At 57.1% G+C, this 24,879-nt stretch overlaps 1 protein-coding gene across 2 annotated transcripts in view; it reads right to left on the bottom strand.

The window, feature by feature from the left end:
* PAX7 (paired box 7) overlaps positions 1 to 24,879 on the bottom strand; it is a 93,716-nt gene that overhangs the window by 18,613 nt on the left and 50,224 nt on the right. For both annotated transcript variants that reach the window (XM_029949000.1, XM_029948999.1), the window contains exons 6-7: positions 17,825 to 17,990; positions 16,229 to 16,431 (exon numbers count right to left, since the gene is read on the bottom strand). In XM_029949000.1, the coding sequence (XP_029804860.1) occupies positions 16,229 to 16,431; positions 17,825 to 17,990 (369 nt within the window). The remainder of the gene's footprint in view (positions 1 to 16,228; positions 16,432 to 17,824; positions 17,991 to 24,879) is intronic.

The raw sequence follows: 24,879 nt of genomic DNA on the forward strand, positions 1-24,879 counted from the left end.
GGCTACCACATCTGGGGGCCTGGGGGTTCCTTTTGTGCTTTTTGTCTGCAAAAGCGAGGACCTTGTCTTACCCGTGTCTGGATTCACAGGATTTAGCAAAAGGCCTCTGGGGGGTGTTTGAGGGAGGGAGGAAGGAAAAGGGAGCGGAAGGCTAGAAGGCGAGAGGAGGAAGGAAGGGAAAGGCGTAGGAAAGCAGGAGGTAGGGAGAAGGAAGCCGCTGCCCAGGCCGGGCCATCCTCTTCAAATGAGCCCAGGGGTCCTGGCGTGGCTGGATTGAATCCAGGGTTCCGCTCCCCCCTCCCCAGAGGGACCCAGGGGCCCTGTCCTCGGGGACCCGGCCTCCCTCCACGTCCTGGCTGCGCTGCGCAGAGTTCCCACGAGTCGGGACAGCAAAGGCGTGTGGGGGGCCCTCCAGCTACCTCGCGGCCCGGCCCGCTTTGCCTGCACAGAGGGCACAGAACGCAGACTCCATTCTTCGCGAAACAAATATCTTCTCCAGAGCAGCCCCCGCGTCCCACACCGTCTTATTTAGTTCGCCGACTAATCCACTTACCGAGGATAAAGCGCCTGTGAATCCCCATTTGATAAAGCCAGTCACAAAATTAGCAAAACTGTGCCCACGGCTCCCACGTACCAAACAAACAAGAGGCTGGGGACGGCGGCAGAGAGATGCTGTCTCTCTTCAGTCCCCGGGGCCCTGGAGAGATTCGGGAAGAGATAGCTCTCGCTGGCACGCTGCGGCTGGGAAGGCGATGCCATGGGTTAGTTATTCGGAAAGGGGGCTGGGCAAGGTGGGGACGGGAGCTGGAATGGGGTCCCTGCTCTGTCCTATGCTGCCCACACCCCAACGCCAGCCCGGGTCCCCAGCTCCCATTACAACCTGGCTCCATGACCCTGTGCCTATCACACCTCCAAATACTTGTCTGTGACATTCGTCATCCTGGCGAGCTCTTTTCCAGGGCTCGCTCCGTGCCAGGCAGTGCTCCAAGCCTTGCATGTAATTCATTTGCCACTCGTGACAACTCTGTGATTTCGGTACCACTGTCATCCACGGGTTATAGGAACAGAGAGGTCAAGTCACTTGCCTAAGATCACATAGCTGGTAGCCACTGTTCCCAACTGGGGCGTCATTACCAAAAACTCTCCCATTCAACCCTGGTCAATTCAAACTCAACCTGCATCTCTAACCATGGTCCCCCACCCTGATTGCAGTCCCCCAACCACCTGGCCATACCCCCAACTATTCATGGCCTCCCCCTGCCATTGCACAGAGCAGCCTGCTGAAGCTGGTACGTGCTTCCCCTCCACACCCTGACGACTGGCAAGTTCACCTCCCTGTGCCACCGTCAGTGCCAGAGTTATTCCTCTGTGCCCCACGTCCGCCATCAGGGGCTCTGCGGTGTCCTCCCAGCGGAGTCCAGAGGTCTCCCCTACTTTACTCCAAAGGGCTCTGGGCATTTTGCTGTCACCTAGTACCACTCACGGCAGCAGGGTCATTAATGCCATCACACGGATGGGAAAACAGAGACTGGAATAAAAAGTCAGCCAGAAAGGTGGCTTTGAGGAGCAGTGTCTTCTCTGCTCCTGGTGGCTGGGGGAGTCCAGGAAGAGGGAGGAAACAGGAGGGGCTTCTGGAAGGCTCAGTCCCTGTGCTGCCCCCACGGCCACCAGCCACCGTCTTGGCTTGGGAAGGAGGGGCTGGTCTCTGGCCTTGGGGGCGGGGACATCAATCACAGGGAACACCTGTCCGGGTGGCATCTGGAACTAAAGGAAAACACTTGTCCGAAGGGCAGGACTTCTCACCCCAGGCTCCCGGGGCTCTGAGACTGACCGCTGCCGCCCCCCAGGGGGCAGGGGCTGGGAGTAGGGCATCTGGGGGTCGGCCCAGGCAGCCCCCTTGGCTTCAGTAAAGGCTCTCCACAGACCCCTGGACTGTGGGTGGGAGGAAGGAGCAGGAAGCAGCAGAAGGACGGAGCCAAGGGCCCACGCTGGGGGTGGGGTGCTGCTGGGATTCCGCTTCAGGGCCTCCCTCCTGTCTCCCCTTCCTGTCCCCGTCCCTGCCCATGTTGCTCTGTCTCTCACTCTTTCCTTCTCTCTCCTCCTGTTTCTAGCCCTCCATGTGTTTCTCCCCCCTCCACCCCACCCCCTGCAGACTTTCCTTAACCCCCCTCCCTGCCTCTCCCCCTCTCTCCCCCTGCTCCTGTTGCTTCTTCTCTCTGACCATCTCTCCACCAGCATCTCAATACCCTGTTTCTCTCTATGGGTCTGTCAGTCTGTCCGTGCACTTCCATGCCTCTCTGCCCATCACTCCTGCCTACCTCCAGCAGGAGGCGGCCCTGGAATCAAACTCTGGGACTTCCTGCGCCAGGGCTGAGCCTGCCAGGCAGGGTCCTGCAGGGCTGGGGTAACCCTCAGCCTACCTCCCCTGCTCCCCCCCACCCTGCTCCAAGGCCCCTTCTGTTCTCCTCCCCCTGTTGCCTCGGGTGGCCCACCGAGTCCCTGCAGCGAGCTTATGGGGCCTCTGAGAACTGGGCATCTCACCCAGTGCTTCTCCAACTTTCCTGAACGCATGAATCCCCTGGGAACTCCAAGTGCAGACCAGACCCGGAGCAGCCAGGGTCTAGTCCAGCCTCTGTCTGGTCTGGCAGGCCCAGCACCGAGGAGAATTTAGTCTCTGCCATTGGTAGACGTGGGTTTTGGATTTCGACATTGTCCCTTGCCGCTGACCTTGAGCCCCACCTCTCTGAGTCTGCAAAACGGGCATGACGATTCTAGGCCCTCAGGACTCCTCAGATATCAGATCATGAATAGGGACAAAAGTGCCTCACAGACCCCTTAGATTCTAAACAAATCCAGGAGGTCTCTGCCATCATTATGGGCGGCATCAGTGCTGAAAAAACAACTTCACTGCCTTTCCTTCATTGCTCTTCTTTCAGGGGCTGAAGCAGGTTGGGACCCCAGCCCCACAGCTGCCCCTCCCCACAGAGGGAACACGGAATCAGCTGGGGTCAAGGTCAGCACCCAAGGGCTTGGGGAAGAACATGGGGAGCTGAGGGTGGGGGAAAGGCATTATCTGGGGGTGGGGGGAAGGGAAGGCAGGCCCTGTAGGGGGCGCTCAGGAACTTCTGCCCCAGGCATCACCTCTCCGTTTCAGCCTGGGTGTGCCCCTCGGTGTGAGAAACTTGACAGGGACTCATGGGAGTTCAGTCCTGCAACCCTCCCCACCCAAGGTCAGACCCACAGTCTGAAGCAGGGCCCTTTGCTGAGCCCTTGCGTGCTCTGCAGGGGGGCCTCCCAAGGGACCAGCAGGGTTCCAAATACAGGAGTAGGGGTGGGGCCCCCAGCTGCCGCCACACCCACACCCACTCGTGCCCTCGGAAAAGCCCTGCTCATCACAGAGCCCTTCACTGTGGGTGTCGTTCTCAGTAAAAGGAGGCGGCAGGTTACATTAACTATTTCTAGATGCCTTCTAGCTTGGACATTTGCTGGGAAAGGGATCTTGGTTCAATTCAAACAGACCCTCCCCTGAGGTCACTTGCTAAAGAAAGGGGAGGTCAAGGTGCTCATGTGAGGCTGATAAGGAGGAAGTTTGCTAATCCAGTGCTTTGATAATCCCAGGCCGCCTCAAAAGGCATCTGGTCCCGGTGCAGACTGACAGCATCAGCCAGGCAGGGTGGAGCCTGGGATTCAGATGTTTCACAGGCGATCCAGATCATTCTGATGCACACGTCTGGGGACCAGAGCCTCTACTGAATCCCCTACACTGCAAAGACTCCCCCCAACAGTGGTTTACAAGGTCACCCCTTCCACGTACAGCAGCGTAGATGGGGAAAGCCCTTCCTCTTCACGTCCTGAGCTGAATTCTGCTGCGTCCCTGTCACATCCACACTCTGCCTCCCATGGGGACACGGGCTGTCTCTGTGTCCCCGACGGACAGCTCTGGAGGTTTCTGGTGAAATCGTGAAGGTTTCCTTTTGACCTTACGTTATAGCAGCTGACCTCCTGAGTCCCCAAGTCACAGGCTGCTTGCCAAGGAAGATGGTAGAAAGTATAGCTGGACCTCCCGGTGGTCCGTCCTGCCCAGCTGGGACTCTGGGGGTCACAGGTAACCCCCTCCCCCACCCCTCCCTTGTCTGGGAGATGGCTTCTTCTCTGGAGACTTTTGGCTCCCGGTTTGCTTGCTTGTCTCTTACGGAACTAACTGAAGAAAGGTCCTTGAAGGAAGGTGCCACGGTGCTGGGCAAAGAATGAATGCTCACAGTGTCCAGCCATGCCCACAGCTGGTTATTGGCTCCCTACTATGTGCTAGCGTTTGTGGCGGAGCCATGGGCCACCAGGATAACCTGGTCCTTGCTTTAGGGAGAGAGAGAAGTATCCAGGAAGTTAGAATTCAGAACCCAAACTGCTACCCTGGGAGGCAGTGTGGCCACCCAAACTGGACGGTCTGTCTGGGAAGGCTTCCCGGAGGAAGTGGCCTCTGAGCTGACACCAGAGAGATGAATGGGACGCGCTAAGTGAAGAGAGGGAGGGTGCCTACGTTTGGGGCGCAGGGATGGGCAAGTGCATTGGTGGAAGGGGATGAATGAAGGGGAGTGGGGGAGGAGCCCTGACACGCCAGGGAGGAGAGTTCCTGCCTGCTCTCTGCCTGCCTGTGGCTCGGCTGGCTCGGCATCGCCTGTCCCCTGTCCCCTCCGCCACCACGGCGCGCACGGGCCGGCTGGCAGGGCGGGCAGCGAGGTCCGGGGGCGGCCGGCTCGCGCGGCTCCCCGATCCCGGCCCGGGCAGCAGGAATTAAGCAGGCCGCAGAGCCCGAGCGCGTCCTTATCTCGGGGAGACAGTTGTTGGGAATCACTTTGACTGAGTGGTTTTGTCTCCCCGCATTTTCCACTGTCAGGCGGCCTCGGGCCATGGATCAAAGGCGCGGCGGCGGCGGCGGAGCGCAGGGAGGGGCGGCGCGCGGATCCGGCCCAATCCCCTCCCCCTCCACACCAGCGCCCCCGCCCCGGACCCAGACCCCCCCCCAACCGCGCCCAGCCCCTGCCCAGCCCACCGCGGGCGGAGCAGGCCAGGTCCGAGAGGAAAGAAAAAACAGAGGGGGTGGCTGGAGATGGAGAAATAGGGAAAGGAGAGAAGGAGCGGAGAAGCATGAGAGATTAAGGGAGAGAATGGGGAAGAGGGCTGGATTTCCGAAGAGAAGGAGGGAGGCCCGAAAGGGGTCTGAGAGCAGGCTGGGTGCAAATGGGGTGAGGGACAAGGGGAGGGGAGAACCGGAGAAGAGGGCATAGGAGGAGAGGAATAGGAAGCGGAGGGGGGTGCAGAGAAGAAATCACAGCTGGGACCAAGAGAAAGTTCCGGGCTGAGGGACAGGGCATGGAGGCAAGACAGGCTGGAAGAGAAGGAAAGTGGCGGGGAGGGGGCGCATGCCTGGCTGGGCTGGGGGTGCCAGAGAGTCTGTCCTCCCTCTGAAGAAAGTGCTGGCCTTCATCACTCCAGAGGAAACAGGTGCCCAGTGGAAGGGACTGGCCAAGGCCACACAGGAGGCCTCCCCTTCCAAAATACAGCTCCTGGAGACACTGGCTGAAATCTCAGATGCTCCCTGAAGCCCCAGGGTCCTCTGCCTGTTTCCTCCCCATCAGCCGTTATCCTGGCGGAACTCCCTGCAGTGGCCCACAACACCTGTCCCCACTCCCAAAGGTGTTGGAGAAGCCATTCACAGCTGGAGAGAGGGCCAGGCCAGAGAGGGGGCTGGTGGGGAGGGGCCCGAGAGAGGGCAGCCCTGGGGCCGAGGCGGGGGCGGGGCTGATGCCTGGACCTGAGGAACTCAGGGACCCTGGGGGAAAATTAATTCTGCAACAGGAGGTCTGGGGCTTGGCCCTGCCCCCAACACACAGTGTGGCCTTGGAGGCCCCCCCGACCCCCCATCTGCAAATAGCTGCCCCGAAATGTGCCAGATGCTGACATGCTTTGCGAATCTCAACATGCTTATTCCTCAGACTACTCTAGGAGATGGAAACTATTGCTAGCCCCACTTTAGGGCAGGGTAAACTGAGGCAGAGAAGGACATCGCTAGAATCACACAGGTAGGAAGTGACAGAATTGGCGATCGGAACCAGGCGCAGGAACCCCCGGAGCCCACTTCTTAATACCCCTGCTCTCTTGCCTCTTAGGGCACTGATCAAAGAGTCATGTCTGGGGCCCTCAAAATCCGACCAGCAAGTGGGCAAGGGGCCATTTCTGTGACATGTGCTGGGTGAGAGCATGGTCTCTGGGACCAGGCAGGATGTTCCCAAGTCCAGGGCCGGCCACTTGTTAGTGATTTATCTCAGGCAGATTATTTTACTGCTTGGTTCCTCTGACCACCACCTCCCCCCGCCCCCCGCCCCATTTGCAAGACAGAAATAATTGAGGCCCTCCCCTTCCAAAGGAGATGGTGTAAAGATGAAATGAGACCATCCCTGTGATGGGCTTAAAGAATGATGATTATGATGTAATATTCCTCTAGTACTACAAGTACTTTTAATACACTGATACAATGTGATAAATGCACAGTGAAAGCACAACCAACCCACCATGAGGGGGTGAGCGAAAGCTTCCAGAAGGCGGGGAAGTCCTAAGGAGTAAGCAGCAGTGGTTCTGGGATGGGGACAGGGTGGTGGAGAAGGGTCCCAGCAGAGAGCGCGGCAGACACAGCACCCTGAGAAGAGCAGGACTCTTTGGGGTCCTTGCCTCTCCTACCCGGGGTGCCGCTCGGCCCCCCAGGTCCTGTGGCTGGCCATCCCGGCGGCCTCCCTCCCGCTGGGGACCCCAGGGACCAGCCTGAGCCGCTCCGAGTCTGCCCGCCGTATTAATTGCTAATCTTCCTCATATTCTTCCCCTCTATCTGACGGCGCTGTCTCATTCCAAGCCCCCGTACTAATCAGAAAGAAGAACAAATCCGCTATTTGCATTCTTTCCCACCAAACCAGGCAGCTCTGGAAGGCTAAACCCCTGGCCTGCTGGGAAGCCCAGAAGGCCCAGGCTGGGGCCCCGTGAGCGTGAGGAGGAGGTGCTGGCCGTAGAGGAGGGCCAGTCCCAGCCCGCAGATCTAGAGGCTGTGACTCATGTGCTTGTACAAAGAAGCCACAGAAATCTCAGACTCTGAGCGGAAAGGTTCCCTGTGAGCAATGGGTCTATCTGTTTCACTGCACAAATAGGGAAACTGAGGCCCAGAGGGGTGGCATCTACCAAGGTCACAGAGGGTCAGAAGCAGAGCCAAGAGGGAGCTCGGATTCCCTGACTTTCCAATCTGTGAGCAGGCATGGCCTGGGCTAAGCCAGATCTCCCGTCCCAAAAAGGAAATGGCCAGAGAAAGGACATCGCTCATTCAATTTCTAATCAGGGCAAGGAGAAGCAGAGACGGGAAGACTGTTGCTTACTAAGCGCTTACTCTATGCCCAGCATGAGACTAGGTGTTTCACAGGAACAAAGTCTCATTATTTGTCATAATTCTGCAGGATGAGTAGGATCGGCCCCATCTTATAGCCGAGGAAACTGAGGCTCAGAGAGCTCATGTAGCTTGCCTGGGGTCACACAGCAAAGCAATAAGTAGAGAACCTGGTATCTGAACTCGCGTTGGTAGGATCATTCCACGTGTGCCTGATGTATCTGCATTCGACACTGTTTTAGTATTTGTTTTATGATTTGCTGCTGTCCTATCTGCACCAACCTCCTACTCCCTGACTGTCCCCTGAGCAAACCCCGCCTCCCCGCTGAGACTCCTCCAGGAAGCCTCCTGAGACCATGCCCTTCCTTCCCCAGACTCCTCTGCACTTCCTCTCCTCACGGGCCAGAAATCCCACTAAGTTGTCAACAACAATTTTGGTGGGGAGGGGGGTTGTCTTGTCTCCCTGCCCCTGAAATACACTTGGTTAGAGAGAGACGGTTCTGTACATTTCTTTTTTGAGGCTCCCTATATGCTGTGTGAATAACAGGAGCGAGGTAAGTGAAGGGGAGTGTAGGTAATGGCATTCAAAACCCTGCTGGGAACAGAGCACAGCTGTGTCCTCGGGCCGCATACGCCTGGGGGCCCAGCGCCGGTGGCTGGAAGCCTGCTATGTCCCAGACCCCGAGTTCTGTGGGGAGTTCCGTGGGGTTCCAACCTGAGTCACCGGGGCTGTGCTCCTACTGACGAGCATGGTCCCTGACATCAAGTAGTGCAAGGAGCACTGCCAGGACCTTCTCAAGGGATGCTGTCCAGACCCCTGCCCATGATCTGGTGGTGGGCAAAAAAAAGGAAAAAAAAAAAAGTGTCTCAGAGCGGCCCTTAGAGGCAGCCCTCAACCCACATCTCTTGTCCAGACTCAGGGGTGTGGATTTAAGATGCCATCTTCCCAGAATGCCACCTAGTCCTCTAAGAAAGGAGAGAGGGTCAGGCTTATCCTACTTCTCCCTCGATGATAAAAAGACCCTGTAATCTCCCAGAAGCAATAAACCGCCCCCACCCCCGCCCCAGTTGCTGGACATACACGTGACCTGCCTCCCTCAACAGCAGAGTCTGGAAAGTTCCTGATCCCAGGCTCGCCTTCCCACACCCGCCCCCCACCACCCCGGCCCCTCCACCCAGGAAAAGAGAGAGAGCGAGGCAGAGAAATAAACAAGGGTCTGTTTTCACAGGAGACGGGGCTCTGTCCAGGCCTCTCCCTGTGGGCTGGAGCTGAGCCCCTGATCGACATGAGCAGGTGGTTTTGTTTGGCAAGGAGCTGCGGGCTGGGGGGTGGGGGAGATAACTCTGCTTTTCCCACTGAGGCAGGTTCACTGTGGACAAAGGCAAAGCGGGATGTGAGAGCAGGATCTTGGCAGCGCCTGTCCCTCCAGGGACTGGCAGGGCTCGAGGATGCCCAGGGCCCCAGGGCCGATTCTCTGAGCCTGGTAGCTCCTCCCTGCCCTGGGCCAGGAGTCAAGGGCAGAGGGCGCCTGGGGTATGGGGTCGCCTGAAGACACACCCCTCGGTCCCCACCCGGTGCCCTGATCAGGGCTGTGATAGGAGGTGAGCGGATGTGGCTTGTGGCAGAGGGTCTCCAGGAGCACTGGGTCTGGAGGAAGCCAGTTCGGGAGGTCAGATGCTGCCAAATGGCACTGGGCTTCAAGAAAATCTGGCCACGGGCTGCGGCCCTTCCCACCAGCTGATCCCTGACCCCCTCACCATCACCGTTGGTCATGGTGAGAAATGGGTACGTGGGTGGCTGGGGTGACTCAGCTCCTCCCTAACCCCGGGGAAAACCACTCTGGGTCAGAGCCGCGTCCTTCCAACCTGAGCCAGTCATGTCTTCTACCCTTGCTCATCTTTTCCCAGGGCCTGAGTGGGGAGAGTGTCCTGTGCTTTTGGCACCCAGCATTCCTCCCCCCAGGACGGAGGTCAGGGGCACACACTACATTTTCCCGGACTGGAAACCAGCTGGGGCATTTTCCGGCCAATGGAAGGGAGGGTGGGAGAGAGGGGAGGGAAAGGAAGGGGGAACAAGATGGAAGAGGCACGAAGGGGGTAAGGCAGAGGAGGAGACCAGGGCAGAGGCAGGGGGAGGAATAAAGAATGGATTTGAATCTATTAAGCACCTACTACTCGCCAAGCACTTTACTCGAATTCTCGCTTCGTCCTCACAGCACCCCCTGAGATGCAGGGATTATCACTTCCATGTTCAGATGAGAAAAATGAAGCCCAGAGAGGTTAAGCAAGCTGCCCCAGGGCCACACAGCAACTGAGAAAATGGCAGAACCAGAACTCCAGCCCGGAGCGGTTTCTCTAGCCCCCATGCTTCTTCCTACTCGGGGTGGTGGGGCGGGGGGACTGTGAGAGAGACCCCTGGGGGAGGAAAAGCCTGGAAGAGATCCTGAGGAGGCAAAGGGAAGGAAGCCAGAGGCAGAAGAGGCGCCCGGAAAGGAGAAGGAGGAAGGGCTGGGCGGGGCGCAGAGGAGCGCTCACTCCGCTGGGGGCTGGGGTTAAAGCCCCGTGTTCCGACAACCCACTAAGCCGGAGAAATGAATTCTGATCCCTCCAAAACCCAACCTTGGAAAATGTGCGAGAGCAGGGTCTCCTTTCAGGGTAGCGGGAAATCCTCCACACCTCCTCCCGATGCCCTGGTAATGCCAGGATGTGCCCAATCTGCTTTGAGGAATGGAGAGATTAAGAATAATAAAAAAATTGCAATAAAATACGTGTGAAGGAGGGGGTAATTGTGGACAAACGCAGCATTCAAATTCATTTTTCAGCTCTTTTACACACCATTTCAATCTTATTTTCTGCTTGTTAATGAGATCTTGTTGCCTGGGTTAGGCAAAACCTTCCAATATCAGGACGTAATTGCACATAATTTTCTCTCCTACCAGTGATTTGCATCAGTTTTTTAAAAATTCTGGGCTATTTAACACCCCACCATCCCCCTCCCCCTCTTCCTGCCTACAAATCTCCCACTCCCTCCTCCTTCCTCGTCCCTGGTCCAGCAAGACTCATTTTAAATGCTTATTATAAACGCAGTGTCGCCAATAAAGAGAAAGAAAAAAAAACCACAAGGAGGAAGTGAGAGGAGAAAGCAGCACACGGAGTTTCCGGGGCCTGTCGCACGAGGGGCAGAGGGTCACCGCGAGGCATCGCTCATGGGGAAGGTAGGTCTGTGTCGGAGTCCTATCTCCGCCACTCAGCCGCTCTGTGGCCTTCAGCAAGTTACTTAACCTCTCTGAGCCCGTTTCCCCCAAGGGGAGGGTTTCTGGGGCCCTTGAATGACTTCACAGAGCGCTTCAGTGGGAATCCTCCGTAGGTATTCAGCGGACTGCTTGTCTTTCCTCGCTGGACTGGCTCCCCTGGGGCCCTCAGGTGATGCCTGGAGAAAAGTCTGCTGTGGCAAAGCATTTGGGGGACCCCTTTTCATAATGAAATTTACCTTGAGAGTTTTTCCTGCCGTTTTAGGAGAAAGGGGAAGCTTAGCACTTGATGATTTGGACTCTGAACCCGACTATGCCCTGTGGCTGCAAACCTCAGCTTGGCCAGATGGACCACAGGTAGAACCTGGGGTGGCGGGGGTGGGGGGCTGGGGCTGAGAGGGTGGGGGAGGGCAGCCAGAGACCACAGAGCCGCATAGTGGGCTCTGGAGGCAGCCCCTTCCAATCAGGCTCTGTCACTTTCCAGAACCTATCACAGAGCCTGGCGCATGGGGGGCACATGGATGGCTGGCTGGATGGTTGGTTGAGCCTGGACAAGTCAGTTTCCTCATCTGTAAAATGAAGGGCACAGCACGATGGCCAAGACTCGGTGAGTGAAAGCAGTTAAGGCATCCGGCCCCGCCCGCGTCAGCCTTCGGGAAGCATCCACCCCACCTTAGCCGGCACAGGTAATCCTTCTGGGCCAAAGAGGGAAAGGAGAAAAGAACATCAAGGAGCCCAAGAGGACAAAAAGGCTTGTTTTCCTGTGACCGGCAGTGTGATGCACCGCACGCTCGGAGGAAATTCTTCGTTAGTTCAGTGGGGGGACATCCTAAGTCTGTAAATCCCTTTTACAGGTTCCTTCCTGTTAAGCTCCAGTGAGGAGCAAAGGACACAATGAATGTGGGACATTAGGAAGGAGCAAATGAGCCACGGTGGCAAGAAAGAACACCCCCTTTCTGTGAGGCAGCGGCAGGAGCCTCCGCTGGGGGGTCTGGGGCTCTGGGGGGCCGGCCCCGGCCCTGCTGCGAAGCCAACTATGATTTGGGGCAATTTTCTCCCCTGTCTGGGCTTCCAGAAGTTTCTGATTGTGTGTTCCTGAGGATGGGTGTAGTCCTTCCTTTGCCAGACCCTCTTCGGGCTCTCCCAGGATGGCTGTGTCTCCATCAGACTGGGGAATTCCTAAGGGCAGGCGTCCTCAGGGACCTACATACAGGTGTCCCCTTTGTGTCCCAGCCCACCACCCCTGCCTGTCTGTGTGCCCTGCGTGCGATCCCTAGCCATGGCGGCCATCAGGCTACTCACTGTAATTCATGCCACAAAAGTTCCTCTTGTCCTAAGCTGTGCTGACTTGTTTTCTAGGAGTTGTTTCCAAGGACCTCAGCCTGGGGAAAAGGGGCGAGAGCGGGCTGGGGGTCTGCAAGTCCTAGTCCCCAACAAGCCATCAGAGATGAGGTCTCACAGGCTGTACACGGACCCCCGGACAGCACAGGTGTGAACGGCATGGGCCCACTTGTCCAGGGAATTTTCAATAAATACAGCGCAGCACTGCAAACGCATTTTCCCTTCTGTATGCTTTTCTCCGTAACTATTCCTGTTCTCTAGTGCATTTTCTCATAAGAATACGGTGTAAAAGAAACAGAACATATAAAACACGTGTTAACGGACTGTTTATGATCTCAGTAAGGCTTCGGGTCCACAGTGAGGAGGCTGTTAGTAAAGTTATGGGGGGAGTCAAAAGTTATATGTGAATTTGCAACCATGTTGGGGGCCCGGCACCCCGAATCCTCACACGGTCGGAGCATCAACTGTACTGTTTTCCTTGTACCTCTTCGGGGGACCCTGTCACCACATTGGGGATGTCCGCATGCCAAGAGCTGGGCCCCTGATCTCGTCAAGTTGGGCTTTGCAGGTAGTGGCGGGGCTGGGCTCATTATTGTCTCTCCGAAGGCCTGTACCTCTGTGACTCAGTTCTGCCCGCTGACCCCTAACCTGAGATGCTGGCCTCAGTTTTCTCATCCAGGACGTGGGCTGACTGAGATTTCCCCTCCACCGAGCTGAAGGGGACATGATTTCCTCTTGCTGATTTGAAGATTTGGGCCAATCTCAAAAAAAAAAAAAAAAAAAAAAAGAGTGCATGGGCCTCTCCGAGGCAGAGGGTAGGGGTAGTTATGTTCTCGGGCTCTAGAGATCAGAGCCGAAGCCTGGCTTTGCCACCAAGTACTTACCATACAGGAAACTCTCAGGACAGAGTCTGAGTCACAGGGACTCAAAAGTGTAGCCGTCCTTGTCAACGGCGATATCAGATATGCCGCACTCCCTGCCGTTTGATTATGCGTTACTGTCTGTCCTGTTATACTGTCACCTCCGTAAGGGCACACAGTCCCTGAGAGCCAGGGTTGAGCGCAGAGCTGAATGGATGGCATTTCCGTTTCCGTTTCCGGGGATTCTGCTAGGCAGTCTCTCCGAGGAGTCTTTGAGGCTTGACAACCCCCACTTCCTGGGATGGACTGGGACAAGGACCCGGGTCAGGCCCTGGGACGGGCGCATCTCCAGCCAGCAGCAAACTGGCTGGTGTGATGAGCAGGTGCTCAGCAGAGCCCCAACTTCACCACCACCTGCCCAATGTAATAATCTCCCTGGACTTTTGTAAGAACAGGGGCCAAAGCTATGGAGGTGACCGTTGTGCGGACCTGTGGTCTCGGGTGAGGGGTGACGGCCCCAGCCCAGACAGAGCCCAGCCCAGCGGAGCTCCGGGGAACATCCCTGCTGGTGGGGAGGCAGGACCCGGGAAGCAGGGCTGTCCTGGGGGAGAACGCACCCCCCACCCCCCTGAGACCACGGAAGTGTGCAACTGGCCTGCCCAGAGGGCGGAGGAAGCATCCGTGAAGTCACAAGTATCAGGAGCTTCGGTACAGACCCAGAAAGACCCCCTTGCTGCCCCCTTCTGCAGAAAGCGTTCAAAGCCTAACCCTGGCAGTTCACACGGACAGAAGCACGCTCAGCCTGCCCCCGTGTCCACCCTGCGCACGGCCCCCTCGCCCCTGCCAGCAGCTGTTCACCTCCCAGTCCCCTCTGCCCCTGTCAGACCCGCCATCCGTCTTCACACCTTTGGTGGGAACCTCTGGGCGCATCTCCGGAGTCGGCCCAATCCATCACGTCCTCAGAGCCCTTCCACCTGAAGAGTGGAGGGAAGCCCCCGAGGGTCTCTGGGAGGAGAGGCGAGGGTCCCACCCTGCAGGGAGGAGGTGGGGCTACTGGCTGCTCTACAGAAAAGGCTGCAGGTTCCCGCCCCCCCCCTGCCCCGCCTTCCCTCCCTTCCTGAGGCTTGTCTCCGGTCCTGAACCACGCCCGAAACATCCTGACTCTTTATCCATCTCATTGCCGAATCGTGCTCCAGAAGCCAAGCGCCCCTCATCTGCCTGTCTCTCCTCTGCCCTGTGACAAAACCGTGGCTTTGGGGAGAAACTGCAGCCCAGGGGCTGCGAGGAGCAGCGGTCAGTGAGCCGGGGGCACCGGACACTCGGCCCTGGCCCGGCTGGCGTGGATAGTGAGACGGCTGGCCCACCGAGCCTCCACGTCCCTCTTCAGATTTCCACGTGACGCTCCTCTAGCCTGTGCCCTGCCGCGAGCGAGCGAGGCCTGGACGGCGTCCTCAGGTGTGGATACCTCTGGTCTCTGCAGCCAGGGTCGCCCGGCCAGCTCGGGGGTCCTGTCTGTCTCTGGACTCTGGATGGTCAGCTCAGCCACTCTGTCCCTCCGTACTAATGACATGGAAGTCATGGCCTTGAACCCCAAAGAGGCCAACGAGGTTCCACTGGGAGAACACTCAGGTCTGCAGGTGCATCACCCCAGCCCCATAATGGGGACCCCAAGAGGACTTGGTGCGTCACTGTTAGGAGCTCTGTACGCAGTGGCTCACTCAGCTCTGCCCCAGATGTGGGCTGAGGGCTTTATGCACGGCCACTCATTCCATCCTCAACCACCCTACAAGATAGATGCTTAGTATCATCCCCATTTCATGGATGGGGCAAATCGAGGCATAGAGAGGGGAAGGGATCTCACCCATAGATAAATGAGGAGACTAAACATGCAGTTAGCTCTCCACCACACTCACTAATAGAGGCACACAGGGACGGACCCAACCCCTGCAGAAAATTAACATTCTTGGGAAGGTTTAAGACCAGGGGTTGGCAATTTTTTTTCTCTATAAGGGCCAGGTAGCAAATATTTTTCACTTTATGGGCCATGTGGTCTGTTTTGAAACTTCTCAGCTCTGGTGATAAAGCCCCAGAGCAGCCATAAACATGTAAATAAATGGGCATGACTATGTTCCAATAAAGTTTTATTGACAGCGGCAGGAAGCTAGACAGATACGGCCTGGGGGCTGTAGTGGTCCTTCCCGCTGGCCCCCTTTTCTCTCCAAGTAACAGGGTTCTCATACTAATTATATCGTCCTGGCAATTGTGGTGGGGAGGGGTCGACAAGAGGAATAATGGTTATTTGGCCCTGCGTTGTGCCAGGCTCTGTGCTAAGGTTTTGGCCACTTAGCGGGCAGAACACAGAGAACACCCTCTTAAAAGGAGATTAGCAATACCTGGTTTAATCACTCTTTAGTTCAATGGGGGGAAACTGAGGCTCAGAAACGCTAACTTCCCCGATGCCCTGAGCAGCGGCGCTGGGATTCCCCCTCTCCAAGCTTCCACCTCTCCTCCAGAACCAGAGCTTTTCAGAAAAGCATGTGCCACATTCAGAAGGCGAGAGGCAGGATAAAACCAGCCTTGGATTTCATCCTTTCCTCTGTGGATATTCTAGAGCCGGCTGCAGCTACCGAAGGGAACCCATCAGCTCCTCCAAGCCACCAGGACTGCCAGGGTCCCTGCGTCCCGCTCCCCAAACCGCCAGCCGCCACCATCAGCCTCAGCAATGTCTTCTGCACTTGATCACAGCCACCCCCCCCCACCCCACCCCGGGGCTTCTAACAGCCCCAGCAATGAGTGACTCAACCAGCAACCAATCACACGTGAGCGAAGGCACTCCAAAACCCAATGAGAGCCGAATTTCCAATCTAGAACCCCAGTTGCATTTCTCTCTTCCAATAGGATAGGGTCCTGCCTCTCAATCAATGGTCACTTTTTGGGAAAGGCAAGAGATGGAGCACAGGATGGAATCCAGGAACGACTCCTAGTTCTAGAACAAATCCAAACCACACTCAGCATCCCAGGAAATTGGTACAAAGCTCCCACCCACATGCTGTCTAAAAATGCCTGACTTTAATGACCCAAACAGCCATGAGGTGGGCGAAGGGCCAGAGTCATAAGCTCGGGGAGGGGTCTCTAAGGCAACATGTGATTGTTTCTGGCCAGGAGCAGGGAAGCCCTTTCTTGATCACTTTCTGGGTCACCCAGGCCTGTGGCTTGAAGATAAACTCCCGGGCAAAGGATCCGGGTCCTGACCAGCTGGGGTTGGAAGGGACATCCCCGTGTCCCACCTAACCCTCTCTCGAGGCGCCTCAGAGCCGTGGCTTTGCAGGGACCAGGCTGCGGAGGCCACCTACCTGGGGAGACAGGCCGTTGCTGACGGGGTTCATGTGGTTGGAGGAGGCCGCCGGGTTCATGAAGCTGTCTGAGTAGCTGGAGAAGCCGTGGCGGGCTCCGTAGGCAGAGCCGGTGTCAGCGGCCGCGGCCGCGGCGGCCAGCCCGCCCTGGTGCATGGTGGACGGCGGGAGGGGCTGGGGCCGGTGCACCGTGCTGCCCCCATCTGTGGAGAGATCCAACAGAGGGCCTGAGCAAGCGGCCCCCGCCCGGGTGATGGGCATCCTCGGGCAGGGGAGGAACCGTCCGCGAGGAAGGCAAAGCCCCGAGCCTCTTCCTCCTCATCTCTGTCCAGCGGGCGGAGGGGACCTCCCCTGGCTACTCAGGAGGGGACAAGCTGGCTTCTGGACAGGGCGCTAGGGACTAGCCAAGGCTCGACAGACAGCTAACCAACGTTCCAGATAAGCTCAAGGCATCTGCACCAGCCACGTGGCTCGGTGATAGGCACACAGTAGGTGCTCTATAAATGTCTTCTGGACTGAAAGTCAGACCTCGCTGGGGATTCTCTCAACCTACCCAGGCCTGTCCGGGTAGCATTTTGTGGGGACCCACTGCTTGCCAGGTGCTTTTGCAAATAATTGTCCGAGGGTGTGAAGTGAGAATAGGATCCCCATTTTACAGGTGAGGAAACTGAGGCTTGGAGGGGTCGGGGCACTCGTGCAAGGTGACAAAGGCCAGTGAGGGGTGGGGCCAGGGTCCGAGCTGCCATTTCTCTCCTTCCATCCTGGGGCTGCCGTGGGGCTCTGTCAGGGCCCCTCCACACAGCTTTCCGGAGGGTGGGACAATCATTGTTGATTTTTCATCAAGAATTACAGGGAGAAGAAAAAAGAATCACACAAGGACCCCCCTGCCTGTCTCCTTGGTCTCCATTATTCCAGCCTCCCGTCCCTGTAACAGGGAGCCCCAGGGACTGTCAGGAGTCAGATGGCAGGTAGTGGGGTTCCCAACGTGCACCAAGGCAGCGGGGAGAAGAGAGAGAAGGGGAGGACAGAATGAGGAAAGGGTGCAGGGGTGGATGCTAGCCTTGTCTGTCACTCCTGCATTTTAACAAGACGGCAGGAGAGTTGTGTGACTTTGCAGTGTGAGAAGCTCTGTTCTGAGGGTGTGCAGGAAGGACTACCTTGTTAGCGCCACCTGGACACTGTGTGGCCTGCTGGCGGAACCACGAAGGTCAAAGGCATGACCTTGTTTGTCTTGTGTTAATAGTCTGTCCATGTGCAAACACGCAGATGGTCATTTAAAACAAAATAGCCCTTGGGGCGCCTGGGGGGCTCAGTCGGTTAAGTGTCCGATTTCGGCTCAGGTCATGATCTCACGGTTGGTGAGTTCGAGCCACCTGTTGGGCTCTGTGCAGACAGCTTAGACCCTGGAGCCTGCTTCGGAGCCTGTGTCTCCCTCTCTCTCTGTCCCTCCCCCGCTTATCCCTCCCCCACTTGTGCTTGTTCTCCAAAATAAATAAACATCAAATGAATACATAGCCCCTCTGATTCCTTCTAAGCGATGGGGGGAGGGGCTGGGGGAGGGGCTGGGGGAGGGCTGGGATGAGCAGGCACACTCACCCTGGGAGATGGTGGTGGTGGGGTAGGTGGACTCCGGCAGCTGGTAGGGGGGCAGCGCGGGCATGCCAGTGGGCGGGAAGCCCCCGGGCAGAAGGTGGTTGAACGCTGCCAGCTGGTTGGCTCCGGCCTGCTTCCGCCAACGGGCGCGGCGATTACTGAACCAGACCTGGGGGTGGAGAGCAGAGAAAGGAGGTCCCTCAGCCTGGCTCCTGGCGGGAGAGAGGAGACACGGCTGCAGCTGGTCCCTGAGCCCTCACCCTATGTCCAGCCCGTGTCCTCCTCCGTCGGGGGGACCCCCACCTTCCCGCAGGGACAGAGCGCGGCGCGCTTCCACGGGTGTGAAAGCCACCGCATCCTCGCCACCACCCAGTGAAGGGATCATTATTGTTATCCCCATTTTACAGATGAGCAAACTGAGATGCAGAGGGAGGGAGTGACTTGGCCACATAACAGTGTGGGCCGGAGACACAGCCGGGTCTGGGTGACCCTTGGAGCGATGTGCTTTCCACTGCAGCTGGTCAGTGGGCCACCATCCTTGTCCTAACACAGGTTCACTGCCTCCTCCTCCAGGAAGCCCCCCAAGAGGAAGCCACACTTCTGCAAGCCGCCTGAATGAGACCCATCCGCAGATGTGAGAGCTCGTTCTCTGTCCGGGGTCGGAGGCTTAGCCAGCATGAGCCCCCGTGACCAGGAAAGCCCACCTCACACAGACACGGGGGTTATAAAGCATCCGTGGAAAAATAACCTAACACCTTCGAGTCTCCCTCGGCTCCAAGCCCTCTGCTAGCGCTTCACATCTGTCCATCCGTAGACCCATGAGATGTGTTTTATTCCCACTTCACAGAAGGGGAAACCAAGGCTCACAGAGATCAAAGAACTTGCCCAAGGCCACCCAGCTAGCTGTAACGAATCTGAGGTTCAAACTTAAATCAGTGTGACTTTTGAGAACTCACTAGTCTAGTCTGGATTTTGCAACGGGTTCTGGTCCGGAAAAGGAGGAGGATGAATGCGGGAGAGCAGGGCTGCTTTGGAGGGGCTCTTTTCCGCATCTGGGTTTTGCATATGCTGTTCCTCTAACCCGGACACGCTTCCTGCTGCCAGCTCCTGGATCTGCCGCCGCCTCCTCTCGGATTCCCTAATCACTGCACCGAAGGCAAGTTCAGGCAGGTCCTGCCTCCTCTCTGGAGGCCTCCAGCTTCCTTGTGAGTTTCCGCATACATGAGATTATTCTATGTGTTTGTGTCTTGGCTATATTTCTTTGTCTCCCCCGCTGGCCCCAGGCCCCAAGGGCTGACGCCATGCATTCCTTGCTCACTTATACCTCCCTAGGTGCTCACGGAACACTTGCTGAGTGAGTGAATGAATGAATGAATGAATGGATGAAGGGATGAACAGGGAACGCAGAGATGGCCCCAGCCGGTGCTTCAAAGCTCAGATCGGAGCCCCTCCTGCGGGGGGGGCGGGGGGGGGGCGAAGACCCCAATCTCCCCTCCCCACAGGATCACGTAAGACCCTCCCCTAACCTATCAGTTGGGTGGAGGGCTGCAGGTGTGCTCCTGGTGTCTTTCGTCTTCCAGATCCTTCTGGAGGAGAGAAGCTACGTTTAGCTTTCCGAGCGGGATGAAGAGAGCAGCCGGCTCTGAGGAGTGCTCACTGGGTCAGGAGTGAAGTTAAGGTCGCGGCTTCTCCCCACTTCCCCAGGGCATGGAGGGCTTCCCTGGGGGCGTCCTGACCGACCGAGGGGCTTCTGAGCTGGTGGGGAACAGGCAGCGTCTCCTGCCCCCCCATCCCCCCAGCCTCTGGGAGAGGGCGTGGGGCACATTTTTGTTTCCATTCAATGTTTCCTCCTTCCTCGAGGGAGGGACATCCCAGATAGCAGTGACACAGACATTAAGTCACCCTGAGCCAGCCCACATCTCCTCTGGGCCTTCTGGGTGTGCGGAAGACCAGGTCTGGCGTTGGTGCTAAGGCGTCCTCAGTGCCTCGCTAACACACGTGCTAAACTTCCCTCTGAGCACGCAGAGAAGAGCTTCTACGGGGGGTGTTTCCGGCAGGACCCCCTCAGTGTGGTTCAATCTTCCCTAGTGTCTCCAGCCGCCTGCCTTCTGTGACAGTGACAGACACTTTCATTTAAAAATATATTCATTTGGGGGTGCCTAGGTGGCTCTGTCGGTTGAGCATCCGACTTCAGCTCAGGTCATGATCTCACGGTTCGTGGGCTCGAGCCCCACATCAGGCTCTGTGCTGACAGCTCAGAGCCTGGAGCCTGCTTCGGATTCTGTGTCTCTCTGTCCCTCCTCCACTCAAGCTGTCTGTCTCTCAAAAATAACTAAATAGTCATTTTAAAAATAAAATAAAATTATTGAATTTATTTGAAAAGCAAATAGTGATGCAGACAACATGCAGATGTGGCAAAACCCTGAAGCTGGTCGGACGGAGAATGAATGACTGAGGCGTGTGCACGCCGCTCTCGTCTGGCATGCGCAGCTGCCTGTGGTCATACTTCCCTCGGATAAAGAATACTAAAGAGGGGCGCCTGGGCGGCTCAGTCGGTTGAGCATCCGACATCGGCTCAGGTCATGATCTCACAGTTGGTGGGTTCAAGCCTTGCGTTGGGCTCTGTGCTGACATCTGGGAGCCCGGAGTCTGCTTCAGATTCTCCCTCTCTCTCTGGCCCTCCCCCACTCGTGCTCTCTCTCTCTCTCTCTCTCTCTGTCTGTCTCTGTCTCTCTGTCTCTCTCTTTAATAAACATTAAAAACTTAAAAAAAAAGGATATTAAAGGAAGTTGGAAAAGTTCTTCCCCCTTCCATCCTTTCCCATCCTTTCCTTCTCTTTCCCTCCCTCCTTCCTTCTCTCCTTCTCATTGCAAACATTTACTGGGACTGTGCTCTGTGCCAAGCGAGATATGCAGGACAGAGAGATGGACGGGATGGTCCTGGCCCTCAAGCTGCCCTCTGCCCGGGCACACAGCAGACAAGGCAGGGAGCCACCGCTTCCCAGCCCAGTGAGGTCAGGGGACATACAGGTGCTATGAAGAGGTCCGAAGAGGGGCTCCCAACTTCACCTCTCAGAATCCAGGAGGACTTCCTGGAGGAGAAGACATGCCCTATGCTCTCAATTATCTCACCTCTTCTTCTACTGTCCTGCTTTCCCCCGGGGATGTCTCCATCCCCAGCAGGCACCTCCCCTCTCACAAAGCGTCATGGGATACTTGGAGTCTGATCGTATGGGCTTGCATCCTGCCTCTAAGGCTTAGCTAAGATGGGCAAATTCCATTCTCCCTCTGTGCCCGTGGTTCTTTGTGCCTAATAAGGGCATCCCCCTCCCGTGGTTTCTGGACCTCAAATGAGTTAACACAGGCCAAGTGCTTCGAAGGACCCCTACAACTATTATTCTGTTGGTGACTGATGGCTGGGCTGAAGGAGCCCTTGGCTGGCACCCAGTGCAAGTTGCCTGTTCACAGAGCGGGGCATGGGGGCTGCAAGCCCCGTGCCCCCTGCCCCTGCACTGAAGTCCCTGATCAGATGCTGAGTTTTATTATCCATGTTTGGTCCTTCCCACAACACCCAGCACTGGGAGCACCGTGCCCCAGGACGTGGCTGTTTACGGGGCCGAATACTCCATCCACCCTTCTCTCAACGGAGCGTGGACGAAACAGACATGACGGGCAGACCTGAGTTCAAGCCCCGGCACTGCCGCTGATTAACTGCACCTTTAGGACATTTCTTCCCTCAGTGAAAGCTAGGGTTTCTCAGCCGGAAATGGAGAGACTGATCACACCTGCCGGCTGAGATCATGGGATGGGTGACCTCGGTAAGTATGCTAATCGTGCCCGGCACCTGGGAAGGGTCATGTACATGTGATCCGCTGTTAGGAAAAGACGCAGTGCAAGGTGTTAATTCGCGATGAGTCCCTCTGGGGCTTCTAGAATGGGATTCTGTGCAGGGGGGCTTCTGTGTCTGGGGGAGATACACGGGCTCAGAGGCCTTGGCACTTGGGACACAGTGGATTCATTCGTCTCCGAGGAAGATGTGCACAAGGTCAGAGTTGACTCCTCGTTATTTAGAAGTGAAGACTCCTCCAGGGAAAGGTACTGGCCCCCAGGCATGTGCCCTCCTTCCCCACACCCCCTCTCCCACCCTTCCTGGTGGCTTTCTGCCAACGGCGACACAGAGTCGCCCCCCAGACACCAGGGATGCCAGGTAACACCCTGTAGGGTTCAAAAGCAGGGCTGGAGCAGGGCCAGAGGGCGGTAACGCATCTGAGTCACTGGAGCCTCGCCTGACACCTTGACCTGTCTCCTGGTTCATTCAAGTATCAGCTCCGTGACGGCAGCGGTTACTGTCTGCTGACTCCCTGGGCCCACGATGGCATCCGGCACACAGTCGGTGCTCAATAAGTGCGTGCCAGCTGAATGAACTGGGAGCTTCCAAGGCGGCCAGAATCGGAAAGAACAGGTGGAGTTTTAATAAGAATGTACCCAACTTTCCTTCCTAACTTGGAGTGTGTGGTTTTGTACAGGTTAAGCATTTAATCCTTAGAACAAGGCAGGCTATTGCGGTCACCTCCACTTTGCAGATAAGGAAACTGAGGCTGCAGGTGTAAGTGATGGAGCTGGAATTCACACCTTGGCATCTGGCTCTGAGCCCACTCGGAACCACCCCACCTTCTCCCCGGGCCACTGAGATGAGAGGCCTCAGGACTTCGAGATCCCAGAATCATAGACTCTTCAAATGGAGACCTGAGACCTCAAATCCATGAGTCTGAGCAGCACTCAGGACGCTTTGAGGTCTCCACCCTACTGTCCACGAAAGAACTAGGGTTTCTGATTGATGGCGCACTGTACTTTGGCTTACAGACTTCCAGTGATGGGGATCTCATCACCTCAAAAGGCAGTTCTGATTGTCAATAAGTAAGGGCCCTAGGGGCACCTGGGTGATTCAATTGGTTAAGTGCCCGACTTCAGCTCAGGTCATGATCTCATGGTTCGCGAGTTCAAGCCCCGCGTCGGGCTCTATGCTGACAGCTCAGAGCCTGGAGCCCGCTTCGGAATTTGTGTCTCCCTCTGTCTCTGCTTCTCCCCCATTTGTGCTCACTCTCTCTCTCTCTCTCTCTCTCTCCCCCTCAAAAATTAATAAAACATCAAAAGAAGCTTTAAAAAATAAGTAAGGATTCTAGACCTTTAAGGAGGCTTAGTGACCATTTAGTTCCATTCCTTTACTTATAGATGGGACATTAAGTCTCCGGAAAGGAAACAGATCTATTGAAAGTACTACAGAGACCAAGGGAAGCCCAGGCCTGTGGTTCCCAGTCCCTACAGACCTTCCTATGGGACTTGGGACTGTCCCCTACTGGCCCTGGTCCCACCCTCCGGGGCCGCTTCCAGCAGCCCCCTCCTCCAAATCTCTTCTCCAGGCCACATGTTCTACCATTCTGGTCTTGACATTTTTGGTCAGCCTTTGGTCATTTTTTAAAAAACCCAACATATATTGATCCCTCCTCTGCCTGAATCATGCTAAGTTCTCAGGCGAACACTGGGGAGACTCCCTGCCCTGGGGGAGCCCCCCCTGCCCTGGGGGAGCCCACGGAATGTGGGTCAGCACGTGCAGGAGGTCTGCCCTGAGCCCCTCACTGTGGGTTTGCTGAGCTCTGGCTGCTCCCCCTTGTTCCCAGCCCCCCCCTCCCTCCTTGGACCTTGAGTGACACCTGTTTCTGGGTCCCCTGGGCCAATAAAAGCACTGCCCTGACAGCCAGGAAATTTTACAAGGAGCGGTCAGGCTTCAAGGTGGTGGGAAGCTGCCAGGGCCGCCAGACTTGGGAATGAGAAAGCCCCCAGGAATGTGCCCAGAAGAACAGCTGCAGGGGACGATCAGAGCAGGGGGGGCGGGCGGAGCCCAGGGCAGGCTCAGATATCCCCCTGGAGAGGAGGGGAGAGAATGAGATGAGCTGGCTGCCGCCGCCTGCCCCCTTCCCCTTGGGGTCTCCCCCTTGGGGTCTCTCTCAAAGGCAGCCAAGGACCCCCCACTCCAGCCGTGGGGGCGGGGAGGGCTGAGGGAGGTGCGTGGGGTTCCTGGAGCGTGTAAGTGCCAGTTTCTTCTACCTCTTGCCCCACTGCTTTCAAGTCCCAGGCCTGAGGCAGCTTCCGCCTTCCGCACGGAAAGAACTTGGGCCTTAGTATCTGCCAGGCCCTCGTTCCGGCCCAGCTCAGCTCCAGCGGAGCTCTGCCACTCCTCTGAGCCTGTTTCTCCTGCACCTGTGGCCTGCCTGGAGGTGGCCTGACGTTCCATCCGGCCATGTGTGAGAAGGCTGGAGCAAGGTGGGCGCCTAGCAAAGGCTGGTTCCCGGCTGGCAGTGCCCAGCGAGCACATCGAGGTGGCCCCTCCCGCAGATGCGCCTGCTCCGTTGCCCCCTTTCTGGGGAAGACAGGCCTCGGATGGACTCCCGCAGGAGCCAGCCATCACGACCCTCTCTCGCTGCCTCCCCCACCCGGGCAGAGGAGGCCATTCCCTCCGCTGCTGCTGCTGGCCAGGCCAGGCGGGCTCTGCTCTTTCTCCACCCTCCCTTCTGCCAGCCCTGCAGGGGAGGAACCGCACACGTGAAGGCACAGATGGGAGCGACCGAGGTCTGCCTGTCCTTCCTCTGATGCTTCTAACCCACCAGGAACAAGCCTGCCCGGTGTGCTCACATGCTTCCTGTGACGGGAAACTCATTACCTGTCTTAGGAAGCCAGGCCTTTCCGAAAACTTCCTCCTAATCACTTCCTCCTCCTCATCGGAGGTTTGGAGACTTCTACGCTTCCGGAGCCCTCTCCTCTGGCTCATTCCTGAAGGGAGGAGTGCCTTCCAGCAGGGCCTCACTGCAGCTCCTGGCCTCCTGGGGCTGCCTGCCACCTGCTCAGATAGTCACCCAACCCTCGCTGCCCACTTTGCCTCCAGTGCCAGCGGCATTAAAGCACCTGCCACAGAACCCCGCGGGGCCCCTGAAACCCTGGGGCCCCAGCCTCTTCCACCTTCTCCATCCCTGTCCCTTCAAGATGCTGTAAATGCCCATGGCG

The sequence above is a fragment of the Suricata suricatta genome, chromosome 8 (genome assembly GCF_006229205.1).
Source record: "Suricata suricatta isolate VVHF042 chromosome 8, meerkat_22Aug2017_6uvM2_HiC, whole genome shotgun sequence".
NCBI lineage: Eukaryota > Metazoa > Chordata > Mammalia > Carnivora > Herpestidae > Suricata > Suricata suricatta.